Here is an 18,475-nt window from a genome sequence, read left to right as displayed (position 1 = left end):
AAAACATTCATATAATTAATTATGATTTAAATAAAGTTGTATACAATAAAAAATATATTACTTTATTATAATTATACCAGGTAAATTTGGAGCAAGTGGGCTGTCAAAAAAAACATAACTTTTTTATTTTGGCGCAAATGGGTAACACCCAGGAGTAAAGTATACATGTGTTCAACTGTTTTTCGGGGCTTTTTTTCCTTGGTGTGTTTATTTTTTTTGTACTTTTTCGGTTCTATTTTTTTTCTGAGCTTATTTTCCATGGTCTTATTTTTCACTTTTCGTATATATTGTACAAAAATTGTACATCTGTATATTGCTTAAACGAAGATTCCCAAATTGTGGGGATAAAAAAGTTTTGAATTTTTTTTTTCTAACAAAAAGTCACAAAATATTTAATAATAGATTGCTTTAAACTATGTTTATTATAAAGTAAATATATAATATTGTATGTGTATAAATTCAAATAAATATGATACCTATACATTATTTTCCATGTATAATTATATAATGTACTGTATAAATATTGATGTTATTAATACCAGTGACGTGTCAGACTAAATAAGTTACCGAAAAGCTAGCGATCAGTAATAAAACAAAAAAATAAAGGCCATTAGTATATTGAGACTTTGTGGGTCGCCCCTCGCTAAAATTTTAACATTTTCAAAAATGGATCATGCCGTGAAAAGTTTGAGAGCCTCATCTGGCCTGAACATTTCCGGTCATTATGAAAAACAGTTTTTGAGGATTACGTGCCCGGTATTACGCATCAATTGCTTGTTCGTAATAGATTATTACTTTTAAAATAAATTAATGCTGTATGTTTACCTTTAAATAATTACCCTGTATTGTGCATACTTAAATTTATAGGCTATGTACAAATAAATTTTGTTAAAAATAGAAAATAGCATATTAGTATTGCAGTAAGTCGAGTTCTGGAGATCACTGCATGACACCTGACCTTTGCAACGGAAGCTTATACATACGCTCATAAGTTGCTACTGAGAGTTATTGATATATAATTAGTGAAACCTCCTAAAATGGACACAAATAGAGTTTTGAGATTGGGGGAATTATCCCCTAAACCCTCATATTTTTGCTTATGCCTCAAATTAACAGACTCCCAAGGACAACATTTCAGTGATTGAGTATTTACTAGTTTTTAGCGGTTTCGCTTTATGTATAAGTATAACCAATAAGGCAATAAATAATAATTATAATTACGTAGTGTCATTGGTTATAAATGCTATAATAATTTGTAAATACAAATATTTATTAAGAATGGTAAAACGGATAATTGAATAGTACCTATATTGAGTTTGTCATTTGACGTCCTGGAAATAGGTCTAGGGACGTTACTGCAGTAAACGTGTGTAGTGTCTAGTGTCTACTCCTGATCATGTAATTAAAAATATAGAATGTCATTTAAAAATCAATAAGGGTTGAGGTTTCACCAACACACATAAGGTGGGAAAAAAATAAGGGCAGCATAAAATGTCAATATTTCACATGTTCTACATTTTGAAAAAACGAAGTCTAGAAAAGTAAATACTTTTCGAAATAATGAGTGTTTACAGTAAAAACAATCATCCAATAATATAATATATATTATGATATTATGTTATAATATCATTATGTATATAAAAGACAGCCACGTATATATGCTAACGAATAGCTGATGCAATATTATTGTATTTGATATTTATTATTAACTAAATCCCAATGCTAATTTGGACACTAATTTTAACATTTTCATGGCTACTAGCTAGTTTAAATTACTTTAGTTTGATTAATTTTTCTTGCAGTATTGTACATTTAATCTAAAAATGTTACGTTAGGTACCAAATACGATTATATATATGAACTTTTAGTACTCTCATTAAATTAATTTATACAATTATTTATAGAAATTATTGGATTCATTTTTAATTAGAATTGACGAAATCACTTAGTGGTTAGTTTAAAAAGACATTTTTTTTCTAAAAAAATGATTAAAAAGAAGCATTTTCAATTAATTTAATTTAAGTGCGTTTTAACTCTTTTTTAAATAAAATTATCCTTAAATTCAATATTAATAGCTTGTGGATATTCCGCAAACGACAATGAAATGCTCAATAATATTTCATTGTTTATTTCTTATGAATAGGTTTATTTTATCCTGTTTGTAAATTTGTATCATAATTTTTTCGTTGCACAGAATCGAATTCGGACAATCGTTTCTCATAAGAGTCATTTCGTTGTTTCATATGAATAAAGGTGGTGTAGTCTACACTCTACCTTTATAGACTGCAGTTGTAGGCACATTATATTGTATACACACGTTAAGTTGACAGACACACGAGGTCATCCAGGGTACCGTTATCATGTGCAGCGTCGCATTGGCCGGGTCGTTATTTCCTTATCAGGAGACCGAGTGCGCGCGGTCTTTTATTCCAATGGTCTCGTCATTCGACAATTCGATTCTGGATTAAATGTTGTGAGTTCCACGCGGTTAATTTTTCTGCTGTGCAACTTTTTTTCTTTTTATGTGTTTAGTGCGATACGAATACTGCCTTTAGCTCCAATGTGTCAAAAGTCATTTTCCTTCCAAAAGTATTTTCCAAAGCCGTAAGTTCCATGCATATTATTATGTACACTGCATACATAGGTGTCATGTATTTGGGTAATAATTATACTTTTGGATAATTCTCATCGACTATTGTGTAACAGTGAAACGGTATCTATTTATAAAAAAAAACAGTATCGCGTTGACGTTATAGTAAATACACGAATAATGATAATGCATCTTTAATATTATAAACACTGCACGCGAAACTTAATTATAATATTATCGCAATACGGAAGTAAATATTATTCTAACCTACTGGCGTAAGTATGATTGTTTGTTTAATCGCTAAAAGCTTTTTGAAATACCTACTCGACCTTTGGCAGCAGATTAAACAGTACGAAAAATGTATATATAAATCAGTCAAACTAGGTGTGGTTGTAGTTAGGTATATATTATATATAGTATATTATCTGCGTCGAGTAAGTTATCCAAGATAATATATATGATTATTGAAAATATATCGATTTGGTGAAAAGTTTATTGTAATACCTACACGATATACGTTATACGTTATACGTGGAGTCTTGGTAACATTGTAATTTGTAGGTATGGTGCAGACTCCTCGCGCATTATAAACATGACGTTTACGCTTTTACTGGATAGGAACGCTAACGTGAAACGAACCGTGAGCTAAAGTCGTTTTTTGCAATACTTGTAGTGCTATTATTTGTCTTAATTATGTACACCTATAATAGTGCCCAGCGATGTTATTCAAAGATGTTTCGCGTGACTGTCCAAATCGTTCTCCGTATTTTTCCAGACATTTAAGCGCGTCGAAACCCAGTCCGATCCCGTTTTAAAATATATATCTCGCCGAGTGTCTGCGTAATGGGTGTATGTGTGTGTGTGTGTGTGTATGTGTTTGTGTGTGTGTGTGCGTGTGTGTGAGCGAGCGCAGGAAAAATAATCGATACCCTCTAGCGTCGGCCATGTTTGTATTGTTGCGTCCTGCGCCTGACTAACCTTTAATGACCAACAGCTGGGTTCTCGTTTCTTATACTTTGTTTGTCATTTCGGCGCTGCGGTGACAGTCGAACGCTAGTTGTAACTTTTATTTCAAGGCTATAAATCACCCGAATCCTGTCGAAAAACATATTTTGTGAGTATATTATACATATATATATATATATAGAGTTATTCTCGTGACCATGTAATGTTACATAATAATACACGAATGTATGTATTATATTATTAAGCTTTTCACCAAAATGTCTCGTTCTGTCATCATAATATATATTTGTTATTTTTATTTGTTTAAATATACTAGTGCCAAGTTGCATAAAATAATTATTAATGTTATGGTTCACTAAAACTTAATGAACCGATCGTGGGCTGCGAAATCATATTTAAAGGCTCATTAGCTCACTATTGATTCATTAAATGTGTAGTGATTGTTTATGCAACTTGGCATACTACTTATAACTTAATATTTCAATAACGTTGAATATTGTACAAAATTTTACTAAAAATAATTGTATAACTATTTTCATTTAATTCATCATTATAATTATATATTTATGATATTTCATTAAATATTATAGCAATATATTAGTATCTATTTGATAGCATATCGATACTTATGTAGGTATCTTTAATATAAGAAAATAGTTTTAAAATCAGATTAACTCAAAAGTAATAAGCCATCTGCATATGATTGTAATAATCTTATTTTGTAATTCGTAGTTATTAATCACTCGGTAATAAATATATGTATTTAACTAAATTGGTAGCATTAATGTATATATATATATATATATATATATTATATATGTATATATTTATGGACTTATAAATTATGAACGAATAATTAAATTGATAACGCGATTTTTGCTACCGATAATAACTAGATACTATACGTTATTGTGTATTTCACTTTTTTAGCTAAAATATTATACAACAAAATTAAAACTAAGACAAAAGTTATCATAAATATTTTGGGTAAAATAGTATCATGTATGATATTATTTAATTATTATGACGTACTTAATGTATTAAAACGTATAAAGTATGTAAAGTGTTTACGTTTCAACGCATTGGACGTGTATGCAGTCCAATATTATACAAAGTAGTCGATGCATTATTATGAAAAAAAAATGTTCACAATAATAATAATAATATTCTACATATTCTATGGATTCGACAAAATACAGATAACCTAATAGTTTTTGTTGTCTGATTTAAATAATGCATTTGGCTCCAACAAGTCTATATGTCTTTTTTAATTTCGGACCGCCACGCAAGACTAGTGTAATAAAGTGCAGCCTTTGTGGCGCCAAAAATGGTCGCTCAGACCCAATCAATATTGCCGGTAGGATGGAGGAAATGAATACGTCCCGTCGGCCGTCTTAACATTTCACGCATTTCACGCCCTCGCCTTGTAAACTCGTTTCTGGGCTGCAATCGTCATTGTATCGGTGCACTGTGATTTCGTGGGTTTTTTCATAATTCGATTTATAAAGGGTTTGTTTTTGAACTGTACAAATAATACTGATCGTTCGTGTTTATTTCGTTTAACTAAATATATAGTATTTGTATGATATATAGGTACCAATAGTACGGTTAAAAAAATTAGCGTTCTGAACAAAAAGAAAAAAATATTTACAATAGGTATAGTTGAAGTTAATATAGTTACTTTACCTATCAAATATTCAATAAACGTTTATAACTTTTTCAAAAGTCGGTTGAAAATAATGTGATATGAATTATTATGAAAAGTTCGTCGCATAATATAATATATTCATCTAACGTTCAAGTTTGCCCTAAAAAATATTTTAAAAAAATCATTTTATTATATTAAAAAATGTATAATAGCCAATAGGTGATGTTTATTCCGTATAGTGATTTAACAAAATAATATTAAATATCGAACATTAAGTAAATTGAATTACATAAGTTATAAATAAAAACTAGAAAAAACATTACTAGTTAATTATATTTATTAAAAATGTGTTGTATTGATCAAACACAAATAAAATATATTGATTGTTAACTCAATGCAATTACAAATTTGTAAATAACTACAACTATGTATCTGTACGAAGTGTTTAAAATAAAATAATTTATTAGTGCTTTAGTATGAGATAATTTATGATGTATATCTTATGTTAATTATGCATGTACTAATTTGTCTTATCTAGGGTGCGTAATTTGAGGTCAGAACACGTATGGTATGTTGTGTGGTGAAATAATTAGATCCCCAAATCGAAGTCCATACGCTACGTTGTTGTCGTCTCTATATCCGATGATGACTGCTGCAGTTGTTGAAGACGACAATTTGCTTGGTAATTACTAATTACTTTATACCTTTATCACATTATTTTGTTCAATTAATTGAAGTGGAATATGAAAATAAAATGCAGTTAAAGGAGATAGTTTTTTTTTTAATGACACATTTTAGCAATTATTCAAAAATATAGTTGTTGACATTTTCATTTCTACTTCATTATTGTAATTTATATTATTACTGTATATATACATAAGTGTTAAGTGCATAGGCGCAAATAGACTATATTTTTGGGGATATAGGTTATTATTATGAAATCCGAGAAATATCTTTCTTATGGAATATTAAGTCGTGTAAATGATCGATTTTTATTTTTGTTTGTGTGTGTTTGTGTAGGGAGGGGGGGACTTGGCGTAGACGCAAATTATTAGCTCTTTCAAGTCGGTTTGAAAAAAACTCTATTTGCGCCTATAGTAGATAAATGGTAATTAACTAATTAGTAATTGTACAATGTACTTATCAATATAGGTAAACAGGTAAATTATATTTCATCTATAATATTATTAAAATAGCATAAAACATTTCTAAACATCGGTCGAATTTTGAGACTTTCAGGTTACTCATAATATACGCTATAATGTTTCGTACTCGGGGTAGTTCTACAATTGTACAACGCATATTTCCCAAAATTAAAAATTAATCCTATTAATTTTAACAGTTTGACAAATAATAGATATCCATTGTATTAATTTAAGAATATAATAACTATTAATCTTTCATAATAATATAATATAATATATTTCGTACTTATATTTTATATCATCTAGCGTTTAATGACAGTAGCATTTTTTATTTTGTTTTGAGAAACTGTATATTATTCATCCGGGAGTAGGTATACCCCATATATATATCGATTTTTATATTCGAACGCTATGAGTCATCTCTACTATATAGCGGCGAACTGGCTGGTTTACTATGCGCATGATTATATTACTACACACGACTACAGTTGTTGTACTACGCATAATACGTTTTCTTTATTTAGTTTACCATAACAATATAATTTATTATGTTTTTATCAATGGACCATGTTCAAGTAATTGTGGGTGCGTATTTTTTTTCATATAAATGATCTTATGATTAATAAATTATTTATAAAATCAATATAAACTTAAAAAATTGATTACGGCTTGTTTTTATTTTGAATGTATTTTTTTCATTTTTAAAAACAATATTTTGTTTTTTTCTCTATCTCAAATAATAGATAGGTACATAAATATGGCAATTTTTTTGTAAATATTACGGCCCAATGATTGAAAAGAATTTCGAATAATAAACTTTATAAACCTATCACAATTAATGAGCTTTAGTTGAATATTTTAAGGAGTTAGGAGGCTACTAATTAACTAGAGTAGTAGCTATTATAACAATAACATATAACTATATAAGATATACTAAAATATTATATCAAATTATTTAATACATATTGGTTGACAGGTATAGTTGGTTTATTTCATTAAATAAGGTACCTAACTTGTCAAATGAGCCATACATAGGTGGGTAATTGTTAAATTCTAAAAAAACACTTGAATCTATTTATTACTATTAATAATTATTTACTATTTAGTATTATATAATATTTGGTATTTAATATTTACTAATTAATAAACATTTATGTGTGCCTACCTAGTACACATGTGTATAAATATTTATATTTGAATTAACGGATAAGAGGACGTTACAGTGCTACACCTGCATGTCTTGTCTCTATCACACACGTAACATAATGAATCTACGTACCTACCAGATTGTTACTACAGTTTATTTTTAGATAATATTAGAGCAAATTTACATACCATCGAATTTGTAGAAAAGAATATTTACTATGTCCAAGCAAAGAGTTGTCTTTTCACGTATTAATTTTAAAATGAGTTATATGCATTTGGAAAATAAATTATTTGAGTACTTTTAGCTCATTTCAAAATAAAATTATCCAAGAGAAGATAAAATATATCAATGATTTATACCTACATATATATACATATAAATAGACATATCGTCATAAAGATAATAGTCAATGACTGTGGTGTCGATGTTGGTATTTATCTTATTTTTTAAAAATATTTTACCATAGTATAGCTAGTAGGTATTGTTCTGAAGATATACCTACTATAAAAATAAGCATTGTGGACAATATTCCAAACTTTAATTTAAAAATACAATCATGATGTATTCAATATTTATAGTTAAATCTATAAAATAAATAAATAATAATTATTGTTGTAATTATAAGTTTTCAAGAAAATTATGAATGTTTTTTTTTTAGAAAATGGTCGTCTGAGTTACGAGAATCCAAACTATCATCTTGCTGGAACGGGCCACTTAGCCCTGGATGATGCATTGAACTCAAACCTAACATCAGCTACTGACTCTCCAGCTGGGTTCAATTTGAATGATGACTGTATATTATATTCAGAGCTTTTGTGTCGGGAATTTGACACAGTTTGCAATATTAACACAGACAACATTAACAGAAAACGCTACAAATCGTTAGACTTGGGATCAATGGGAGTGGACGTGTTGGGACAAACAGGAAAAAATTGGTAATTTATTGGTCTAAAATTAGAATTTAAGTAAAAAATTACAGAAAACCATGTGGGACTTTTTGTATAGGAATACAAATTTGAATCGTAACGTGACAAGAGACATGAATATTACAAATCAACATGATTTAACAAATGTTAGCAACCAAAACCACCAAATGCAAGTGTCGTACGTAAAACCAGATTTAATCGAAGAATCGGAGCAAACAAAATGTAAAGGCGGGAAGTAAGTTTATTTGATCGATCAATAATACATGTTCTATATATGTACCATTGTACATGTTATATTATGTATTATATTTATTAGTAATCAAATAAAAAATTTTTAAAAATGTTACTCCTACAGTATAAACGAGAAACGCACGCCACCCAATACTCTATCTTTAAACAAACAAAAGGATACATCTAATATAAATATGGATATACAACACATACAAGGTGATTTGAATAATGATTTGTATGCAGTTCCGATGAAAAATAATTCACACGAATTCACTGATGAATTGCCAGCCGGATGGGAAAAACACGAAGGTGCGTAGAGTTATAAAGCGTTTTTTCTTTTCTTTAAATGAACTAAAGGTATTGGACTAATTCAATTTTAGATAACGATGGTCCTTATTATTGGCACATTAAAAGCGGAACGATTCAAAGAGAACCTCCTGAATACAGTGGTAAAAATGAACCAAAAACACCATTGGTCAAAGATGCAGAATCGGTATGACAATATATAGCTTAAAATATTAAATGCCTATAGGTAAACTATAGTATTATACTATAATCAATTCCATAATATTAAATTGTAAAAAATTAAACAATAACAAATTATTTCAGAATTATAAGTTTTTAACAGCTCTACTTAAAAATGTAAATCTGTAATTTACGCATAAAAATTGTAGTATACCTAACTTAATTTTTAAAAAAAAAACTTTGAAACTTTTGAAAATATTAATTATTAAAACTATAATATAATGTATCGGTATTTGTTTAAGGTATTGAATAGTTTTCAAAATAACACCGGAGGTTTAGTAAGTTCAGTGACTAGAAGTACGACGAGCTCCGCTCTTGAAAATCTTTGTTACCAAAAGAATAGAAAAGAAGACATGGCTTATAAGTAAAATATTAAATAAAATAGTATAGCATTCGAAACATATCTACCAAAGTTGATTTCACTAAATATTATGTTATATGTTTTAGACGAAGAAGTTATCCAGCTCGAATCGAAAACGAAAACAAAGGTATACGATTTGCTGTGCGTTCTTTGGGATGGGTAGAAATTTGTGAAGACGATTTAACTCCAGAAAGAAGTAGCAAAGCTGTGAACAAGTGTATTGTTGATCTATCACTTGGGCGTAACGACTTTATTGATAATGTTGGGAGATGGGGGGACGTGAGTACCCATATCAGTGTACCTATAAGTGCCTAACTGCTAAATAAATATAATTTTTTTAATGGATTTCAGGGAAAAGATCTCTTTATGGATTTGGACGAAGGAGCGTTGAAATTAATAGATCCAGAGAACCTCACTGTGTTGAATACGCAACCAATACACACAATCAGAGTATGGGGAGTTGGACGAGACAATGGAAGGTTTGTTAACCATTGATATCATATTTACATTGTTACCTACATTAATAATGTATTGTTTTTATAATCCATTGTTATTCTTTTTTTCAATGCTTAACCCACAGGGAAAGGTAATAATAATAATACATACAATTTAATTATGAGTTTAAAAAATAATAATAATAAAATATAAGAGTAATATAGTTTAGTGGCATTAAGTAATCCATACATCGAACTAACAAAATTATTTCTTAGGGATTTTGCGTACGTAGCTCGTGACAGAATAACCCGCCGACATATGTGTCATGTGTTCAGATGTGACATGCCTGCTCGTACGATTGCTAACACTCTTAGGGACATTTGTAAAAAAATCATGATCGAACGCAGTCTCCAGCAGAACCTTTCTAGATCTACAGACATAAGTACACACTAAAACATGTTATTTTTTAAAACGGCGATTAATTAGTACCGTTTCGTAGATACTGCAACAAAAATGAATCAGCCGGTTAGACCGACAAACCTTCCACTGGAGTATCGCAAACGTAGAAGTTACCGGGGCAGTTACTCTGCAACCACCAACTTGAGTATACTATTGTGTCTTCTTGTATCATTCACTTATGTAATAATTGTGCAATATTATTTTCAAAGCTCAATCATTCCCTACGCCGATGGAAGAACCACGTAAAGTCATTCGAGCCACTTACTTGGGTTCAATTGAAGTGAGCAAAGCATCTGGAATGGATGTACTAAATGACGCGATTGTCGCTTTGGAAAATTCTCCGACATCGGTACCCCAAACGGTTACAGTGGCTGTAGCACCTTCAATGATTACCATACAACAAGACACTGTAATACGATAGATATTCAAAAATACTCGGACACACAACTATCCACATACCTAATATCTGTTGATTTTCAGGATGAAGGAGATCAAATGGTTGAATGTCGAGTGAGGTATTTATCATTTTTGGGGATAGGTCAAAATATAAAACAATGCGCTTTTATAATGCATACTACCCAAGATCTATTCATTGCACATGTGTTCGAGTGTGATCCATCCGCCGGAACACTTTGTAAAACTATCGAAGCTGCATGCAAAGTATGTCAAACAGAAATCATACAAAATAATATTATGTACAAAGATTGTTGTTTACGTTTTCTTTTTTCTTTCTTCAGTTACGATACCAAAAATGTTTAGATGCACATCCTCAAGGTTTGAATCCAAATGCATCTCTAAGTCACAATATTAATAGTCCAAATGTAAATGGCATATCAAGGAAAGGTATCAGTTCTACATTAAAGTCATTAGTCGGCACCATCACAGGTCGTAAAATGAAATTAACCCAATCCTGAGAAGAAGTCTTCACGCTACAGGTTAAAATTAATAACTAAAACTTAAAAAAACTTATTTACATAATTTTTATATAATTTAGGAAGAATTAACGAATCCTGGAGTGCGTGAAGTAATACCACATCGACATTTGCAGTCTCCACACACTATAAAATATTATGCTCTATCGACCAGTTTACAGTCGTTGTTGTCACCAACCATTGACAACCGGACCATAAATAACCCTTACTAATTATTTATTAAGACACTAAATTGTGACTTATAATCACTTAGGGAAATGAAGCATATGACGTAACTTTAGTTTACTCATTTTGAGATACCACTTATCTAAATAGGTTATAGAGTACAATAGAAGACAGTCCTTGGTCCTTGAATATGTTGTAATATTATGGACTTGATCTTTCTTGTCCTTCAGAAGCTGTGTATTATTAAATAATAATGTATACTTATAAATATAAATATATATATAGAAATTAGGCCTTCAAATGTTGCTAAAATTTATAATACTATGAAAAAGAATCTCATTCAAATTAAGCCAAAGCTGGTTTTTTAATCATTAGAAAATAAAGATGACAATAACCTGAAGTTTTACAAGCATGTAGACAAATATTTAAAAAGCACCTTTTTTATTTTTCTTAAATGCTCTCCACATATCAAGCTTAATTTATTATATTTTTTTTGACTGATAATTTTTTTCTTCAAACATAATTATTTAAAACCTATTTATAAATAAAACAAAATTAAATTCCTACTATTGAGTGATCTCAAAAATTTTGGTACATGGGTTATTTGTAAATTAAACATAGCTTGTTAAAAAGTAATTCTTATTTAGGGAATATGCACAACTATATTGATGTTGTGAAATTTAGAGCTAAGCTTTATAAGTGTTAAAATAAAAAAAATAAATAAAAATATTAACAAGTTCACTTAAATTGTACATTTATTCAATATTATGACAGTCTTAGTTTTTATTTTTATTTTCCAATATTGGTTTACATCGCCTAAACCGATTTACAAAAGTTTAAAAGTATTAATAATTAATAAGTGTGTATTATTACATATTCATTCATAAAGTTTCAACATTTTAAATGGAAAAAAAAAATTATAAAAACAAACCCTTAACTTTTCTACCAACTACTTGACGGTCATAGAGTGCATTGAACTTGTTACAGTAATCATTTACTTCATTACTACATTTTGTCAATACTCCTAAATAAGCAATCAGTGCTACATCATTACAATGTGTATACAAATCCCTGTAAAACTCTCCAGATTCCATAACTGGCAGTCGATGACACAAAGAAACGAATTCCCTAGAAAATAGAAAATGTTTAAATATAATATATTTTTTATTGACAGATAATTTATAACTCAATTTATTTAATTGTTGTTGAATTCATAATTGGTATTTTTTTTATTATTATTATTATGCTAACATTTCTGGTTATTATTAGTTTTATAACAAACACTAAATAAAATAAGATTTGTTTATTATAATGTACTTAATATTTTATAGAACAATTAAATCAGCCATTTTTAATTAACTAATTTATCTAGTACTATACTAATTGTATTTAAAGACAAATATATCTTGAGCAAAAGAATGGTAAAATCAATAACTTTCTGGTATGGAAAGCTCTTAAATTGAAGATATCTTTGAGTGTGGTAGATAGACGATGTAGTATGTAATTATAAATACTAAAATATGTTACATGTACATCTAAAAATTGTTTAAACATAGCAGAATGAAAAATAAATTAAGCAATTGAAGAAGATAAGAGAAACTTAAAAATTAAATTAAATTACAACTTAAAGCTATTGCTGGTATTTTATAATTTATACTAAGGACCATTTGTACTGTCTACGGTTACACTTCGATTACAAATAATCGGAGATGGTACAAATGGCCCTTAATGTTATAAACATACAAGTAATTGTTTTTAAGGGCATATTATGATACTGAGATTTTCAGTCGTTGTCTAACACAAGAGCGACATAGGAATTTAGACTATTCCTTACCAAACGTACCAATTTATCTAATGTAAATCCCCCAATTTCCTAAAAACGTTACATTAAAAAAAAAAAATATTTACAAATTGTTACATTTTAATTTTTGGAGAAGTTAAAATAAAAAAAAATCACAAATGTGGTTAAGTTAATCTTAAGTAGCCTTCTCAACAAATTCCAATTTGTTTACAGAATTCTTATCACTTCACTACATTAGTTGGCAAAGAATATGTCTAAAATTCTATATTGCGCTTATGTTAAACAAAGACAGAAAATCACAATCACAGTATCGAATCTACAAATGGGTATTCTAGACAAATTTTTAAGTGAGCACATATTATGTGTTCTAGTTTTGGACAAATGTTGTAATCATTTTTTCATAATTTATTATGATAAATTTTTGGGCTGAAATGTTATACCATATGTTGTCAGTTGTCACTGATTATTAATTTTATTTTAATATAAACTGGAGAAATTGCACTTAAATGCAAAAAATATGTAGATTATACACATTATTTAGGTTTATTATATAAAATTAATCTTTGTATCGAAACATATTTGTTCAAAATTAAGCATTCAAAAAGTTATATCAATTATGTACTGATTAACTGAGAACATCAGTCACCCATATTAGAATTCAGACCTTAATACAACTATACGGGTCAATATGCAACTACTATATATCGATACATATCTAATAAGTTTTTTTGAAAATCTTGATTGGTTTTAGTATGAATGTACTCTTCTTTTTTTTTAACAAATATTTTTATCCTGACACTCTGACCCTTAAACAGTTATTAGTAGGATTCTATTATATTTCAACAAGCACTGTTTATTTATATATTTAGTAGTATTATATAAATCTAACAATATTAAGTATTAATAATTTAATTTATATTTCAAATTTATGGATTTCAAAATGTATGAATTATTTATTATATAAATAAATACAAAACATTTATAAATGGGGAGGGGGATAAAGCTCCAAAGGCTTAAGGTGTTACTAGTGCCTAGGCCTAATATTTTTTATTGAAAAGGCAATCAATTCTTTAGGTACTAACAATAATATTAATAGTAGTTAAATTTCCCTAAATCTTAAATTTAAATATATTCACCTCAATAATTCGTTGTTCACTGAATCATCAGATTTCTTTACTTCCTTCAAATACTGGAGTAACATTTTAACTCTACTATGGAGCATCTTGATGGCATTAAACTGAACAGTTAATGTTTCAGCAACCAAACTATTTTCTTGTGCATCATTGCTTGACATTCGTGCAACATGATCAACACCAATACGTTCTGCATCTTCAGTAGATAAGGTGTATGTTAATTCAACAAATAACATTTTTGGCACTCCATTCATTATATCAATTACGGATTCATATACTTTGACTGGCAGATCGGTATGTCCACCATGAGGATCCATTTTCAAAAATATGGGACTTTCAGCAATATTTATGATTTGCTTATGCACATCAATATCACGAAATGTTGGTTTATCTGAACCAGTACCAGTTATGTACCATCCAAGAAAGTCCAAGTCACAAAATACCTAAAACAATAAATAGAAAATTAGAAAAAATAAGGATCTGAATGTTAAAACATGATACTGATATTTATCTAACCTGCTTGAATTGTTCTTCTTTAGAGTTGTAGTAATCTCTATCAATAACCATCGTCACATTATCTTCAAGTACAGTATATGACAGTTCAAAAGAGTTCATTATTTCAAGAGTTCGATCCTTTTGTTTACCGATCAAGGCACCGATTGAAGGTACTGAATTACCAACTTGAGCTGTTAAACGAGTCCAATGTTCAGATATATTAAGAATGACTAGTGGATGTAAAGATATAGATACACTGCCCGTAACATTTGTGGCTAGAACATTATTTTGGGGTTCGTCTACTTCCATTTCCACACTTGTGTTTTCCATATTGGAATAAGCTTATTTAATTATAAAAAATAATGAAAAATTTCTCACAATCGGGACAGAATTCAATTTACTGAGATAGTGAGATGAATGAAATAATACTTTTAAATTTAAAAAAAAACGATATTAAAAATCTAAAATGTTCGATAGTCGAATGACAAACACCTACAAATTCTATGATGTTATCACATTGATAAGTGATGTTCATCCCGACAAATTGTAACCACAAAAGTTACCGTAAAACCAAAAAAAAACCATAGTATATTCGTGGTAACAACGAAACACAGTTGATATACAACTCCATAACCATAGTACATAGATAATAAAGAGATGGTGAATAATAATAATACATTTATATTACATATATGATATATCTATATTGTCTAATATCTATGTGACTACGTCCAAATCTGAAATCACGAGTGTGGCGTTGAGGCGTAAACTTATTGTGTTTTAATAATTTAGTGTGTAGCTGCGTAAGTAATAAGTATATACAATGTACAAGACTGTTACAAAGCTGTTCTAAAATTGTATACTTCTTTTCAAATATGGCGAACGGTTATGAAGATTCAATGATCTTCGAATTCGAAGAATAAAAAACATAAAAAGCGTTGTATGCAAGAATGAAAGACCGCGTTTTAGTGCAAAGATAGAACCGTTTACTGCTTTAACGGATTCGTTAAATTGTAAAAACTTATAAATTATAGGCCAGGGAAGGTTTTAGAAAGACGATTAATTTGTGTAATATTTTGGGAATCGATAGTGACAGTTTTCAAGGGGTTCGACATAGGCAATTTTTAAATTTTATGCATGCGGGTCTTGTAAATGTGCAAGTAGTAAATGATCATTAATGTGTTTGTAGCTGTAACACTGTGTATAGCAAGTGCACTCGACGTATAAGTGATAAGTCTTGGTGTTACGAGAGTGATCGGTAAACAATTTATGCTCAATTGTATGTACTTTTTGTCCATCATACATTCATACAATCATACCGATCGACCTAATCATACTATAATATTTCAGAAAACTGATCTGAATTCTTTATATGGCTTACTTGAAATCGGTCAGTTCACGTCTTAAGATTTCTAATTTAAATTCCGAATAATTCAACGTTTGAAAATTCCGAAATGTCAAGATATTCAAACTAAATTTATAGTTGTTTTGGGAGGGGACGGGGCCGGTGCTAGGTTTTGCTAGGCCCTGGGCAATATATTCTGGAGGTCGCTGTAAACAGCTTTTACAAATCAATACTGAAAATCAAAAATATACATTATACTATAAATTTATAGAATGATCTTTGTCGTTGACCATTTGTTTTTGATAATCACTGAACATTATAATATAACCATTTAACCATACAACTAATATATGAATTTTATTATTTTTGAATGAATAAATTATAAACAAGCATATAAAATAACATCAATATACTACTTTTTAAATTGTATTTAATACAAGCGTCACATTTTGATAAAATACGAATAATACAATATTGTTACTTAAAATCAACTTTATTATGGCAGCAAAATGTTCCATAATGTTTTCGTCATTCATGTTTTCAGATATATAATTTTTTTCAATAGCAACAGTTTCCAGACCACTTAAACGGTCTTGTGACATTGAACTTCTGAGATAATTTTTAATGAGCTTAAGTTATGAAAAATTTTCTCAGCCACCGCTGATATAATGAGAATTGTGAACATAATTCTAGTGTGCAGAGTGCTTGCATTGAAGTTTTGGATAAAGTTAGATTGACCAATGACCTTAGTTCAATCTATTGTGATTTATGGTGTTCCCTTTTAGGCATTACTACGCCCATTGCCCACTATTTTTTTGATATAAATTGAGCATTTTAGCAAATCCAGATTTTTCGATTGCAGAGCATTACATTACAGGCTCTAATAATTTAGAGTATTTTGCTTTAAGGATAACACTAATATATTATTCTAATATGAAATATGTAGTTACCACCAAAAAACTTTCTCATGTAGTCATGTCCATCGTGTACAATAATGAAAAATTTAAATGTTATTTGGTAGAGTTTATTTACTCAAACACAGAATGACAGGTACTGCTGCACTATGTCTAACAAGTAACAGGTAATATGCGTCTATAGGTTTTAAAAAAGTGATTGGTATAATATTTTAAAATATCGACATTATCGCTGTCAGTTTGAGTAAAAGTTGATATTTATACATAAAGCACAAAACGATCAGCTTTAATCTCAAATAATTTAATAATCTACAAATAGACCAATTGATAAAATATAAAACGATTACACGTTTAGATTACACTCGGTTCCACTAAACTATTTTTAGACTTCATGTTCTATATCTTATTTAAAATTTTGATTTTAATGTAAAACATTCACGTTTGGTATAAATCACCGGTTCCCAATCTTTATAGTTGTGTGGACCATTAATTTTGTAAAAAAATCGTTGAGGCCCACAAACAGCACACCTATATACGTATTTAAATATGCATACATATATGTACGTCAGTTATTAGAAATAAAAGAATATTATAAAAACGATTGCTTACTAAAAAAAAATTTTATTCAACTGAATTTACTGAATCACAAGTTAAACAATTTAATGTGATTTTTGACATTGCTTGTCCTCCTGGTTCACGGGCTCACAGCCCAACTGCTAGAAGCGCACAGTGCACCAGTGGGCCCCGGCCCGCAACCTTTAGACGCTGGTATAAAAAAATAAAATTAATTTTGAGGTGCAGGGGGAAGTGCACTCTGCTCCACCTTGTTAGGCCCATGCGAATGTACTTTATATAGTTCCCAATACATTTTTTGAAATTTCTTGTTTGGAAATGTTAATATTTTTATGCTCAACATGTTGGTGAAATCAGAATCTACTCATCTTACTTACTTTTTTTTCACTGTTATAGACCCCGTAAAATTTAACTATAGGTTTTACCATTGATTTTATTATATATATATTTTATTTTTTATATCTTTTTTTTATATATATTTTATATTTTTTATATTTTATTTCATATATTTTATACTATAAAATCAATGGTATTACGTAGTTTATTAACAATAAAAAAAAGTAAGGAAGGTAAGTAAGTTCTGATTTCACCAACACGTTGAGCATACAAATACCAATATTTCTTAAAAAGAAAATCTCCAAAAAATTAAATTCTTAGTATTTTAAACTCAAAAACCACAATATT

The 18,475-nt window shown here is 29.0% G+C and overlaps 2 protein-coding genes across 6 annotated transcripts; one reads left to right on the top strand and one right to left on the bottom strand.

Annotated features, from left to right (window-relative positions):
* Nucleotides 1-2,431: 2,431 nt before the first annotated feature.
* Nucleotides 2,432-11,831, top strand: LOC111035613 (protein Fe65 homolog). 5 transcript variants are annotated; one of them, XM_022317297.1, is made up of 16 exons: nt 2,432-2,604; nt 5,743-5,886; nt 8,155-8,431; nt 8,502-8,657; nt 8,778-8,962; nt 9,034-9,146; nt 9,421-9,542; nt 9,626-9,818; nt 9,891-10,018; nt 10,120-10,125; nt 10,250-10,416; nt 10,474-10,578; nt 10,643-10,842; nt 10,914-11,093; nt 11,171-11,368; nt 11,428-11,831. In XM_022317297.1, exons 2-15 carry the CDS (start codon nt 5,775-5,777, stop codon nt 11,345-11,347), a joined length of 2,121 nt encoding a protein of 706 aa, XP_022172989.1. In that variant the 5' UTR covers nt 2,432-2,604; nt 5,743-5,774; the 3' UTR covers nt 11,348-11,368; nt 11,428-11,831. The 5 variants fall into 5 exon arrangements, with proteins under 5 accessions (XP_022172989.1, XP_022172990.1, XP_022172988.1 ...); XM_022317298.1 differs by lacking the exon at nt 2,432-2,604 and adding an exon at nt 2,645-2,865; XM_022317296.1 differs by lacking the exon at nt 2,432-2,604 and adding an exon at nt 3,579-3,704.
* Nucleotides 11,832-12,269: 438 nt separating this feature from the next.
* LOC111035614 (COP9 signalosome complex subunit 6) lies at nt 12,270-15,486 on the bottom strand. Its single transcript, XM_022317301.1, has 3 exons — nt 14,981-15,486; nt 14,468-14,907; nt 12,270-12,658 (listed from the first exon to the last, which is right to left on the bottom strand). The coding sequence occupies exons 1-3, from the start codon at nt 15,287-15,289 to the stop codon at nt 12,448-12,450; spliced, it is 960 nt and encodes a 319-aa protein (XP_022172993.1). The 5' UTR covers nt 15,290-15,486; the 3' UTR covers nt 12,270-12,447.
* Between the last annotated feature and the right edge of the window lie 2,989 nt (nt 15,487-18,475).

This window comes from Myzus persicae, unplaced genomic scaffold (assembly GCF_001856785.1).
Source record: "Myzus persicae strain clone G006 unplaced genomic scaffold, MPER_G0061.0, whole genome shotgun sequence".
Taxonomy (NCBI): Eukaryota; Metazoa; Arthropoda; class Insecta; order Hemiptera; family Aphididae; genus Myzus; species Myzus persicae.
The sequence above is the reverse complement of the archived record's forward strand: the minus strand, read 5'-3'. Positions and strand labels throughout refer to the sequence as shown.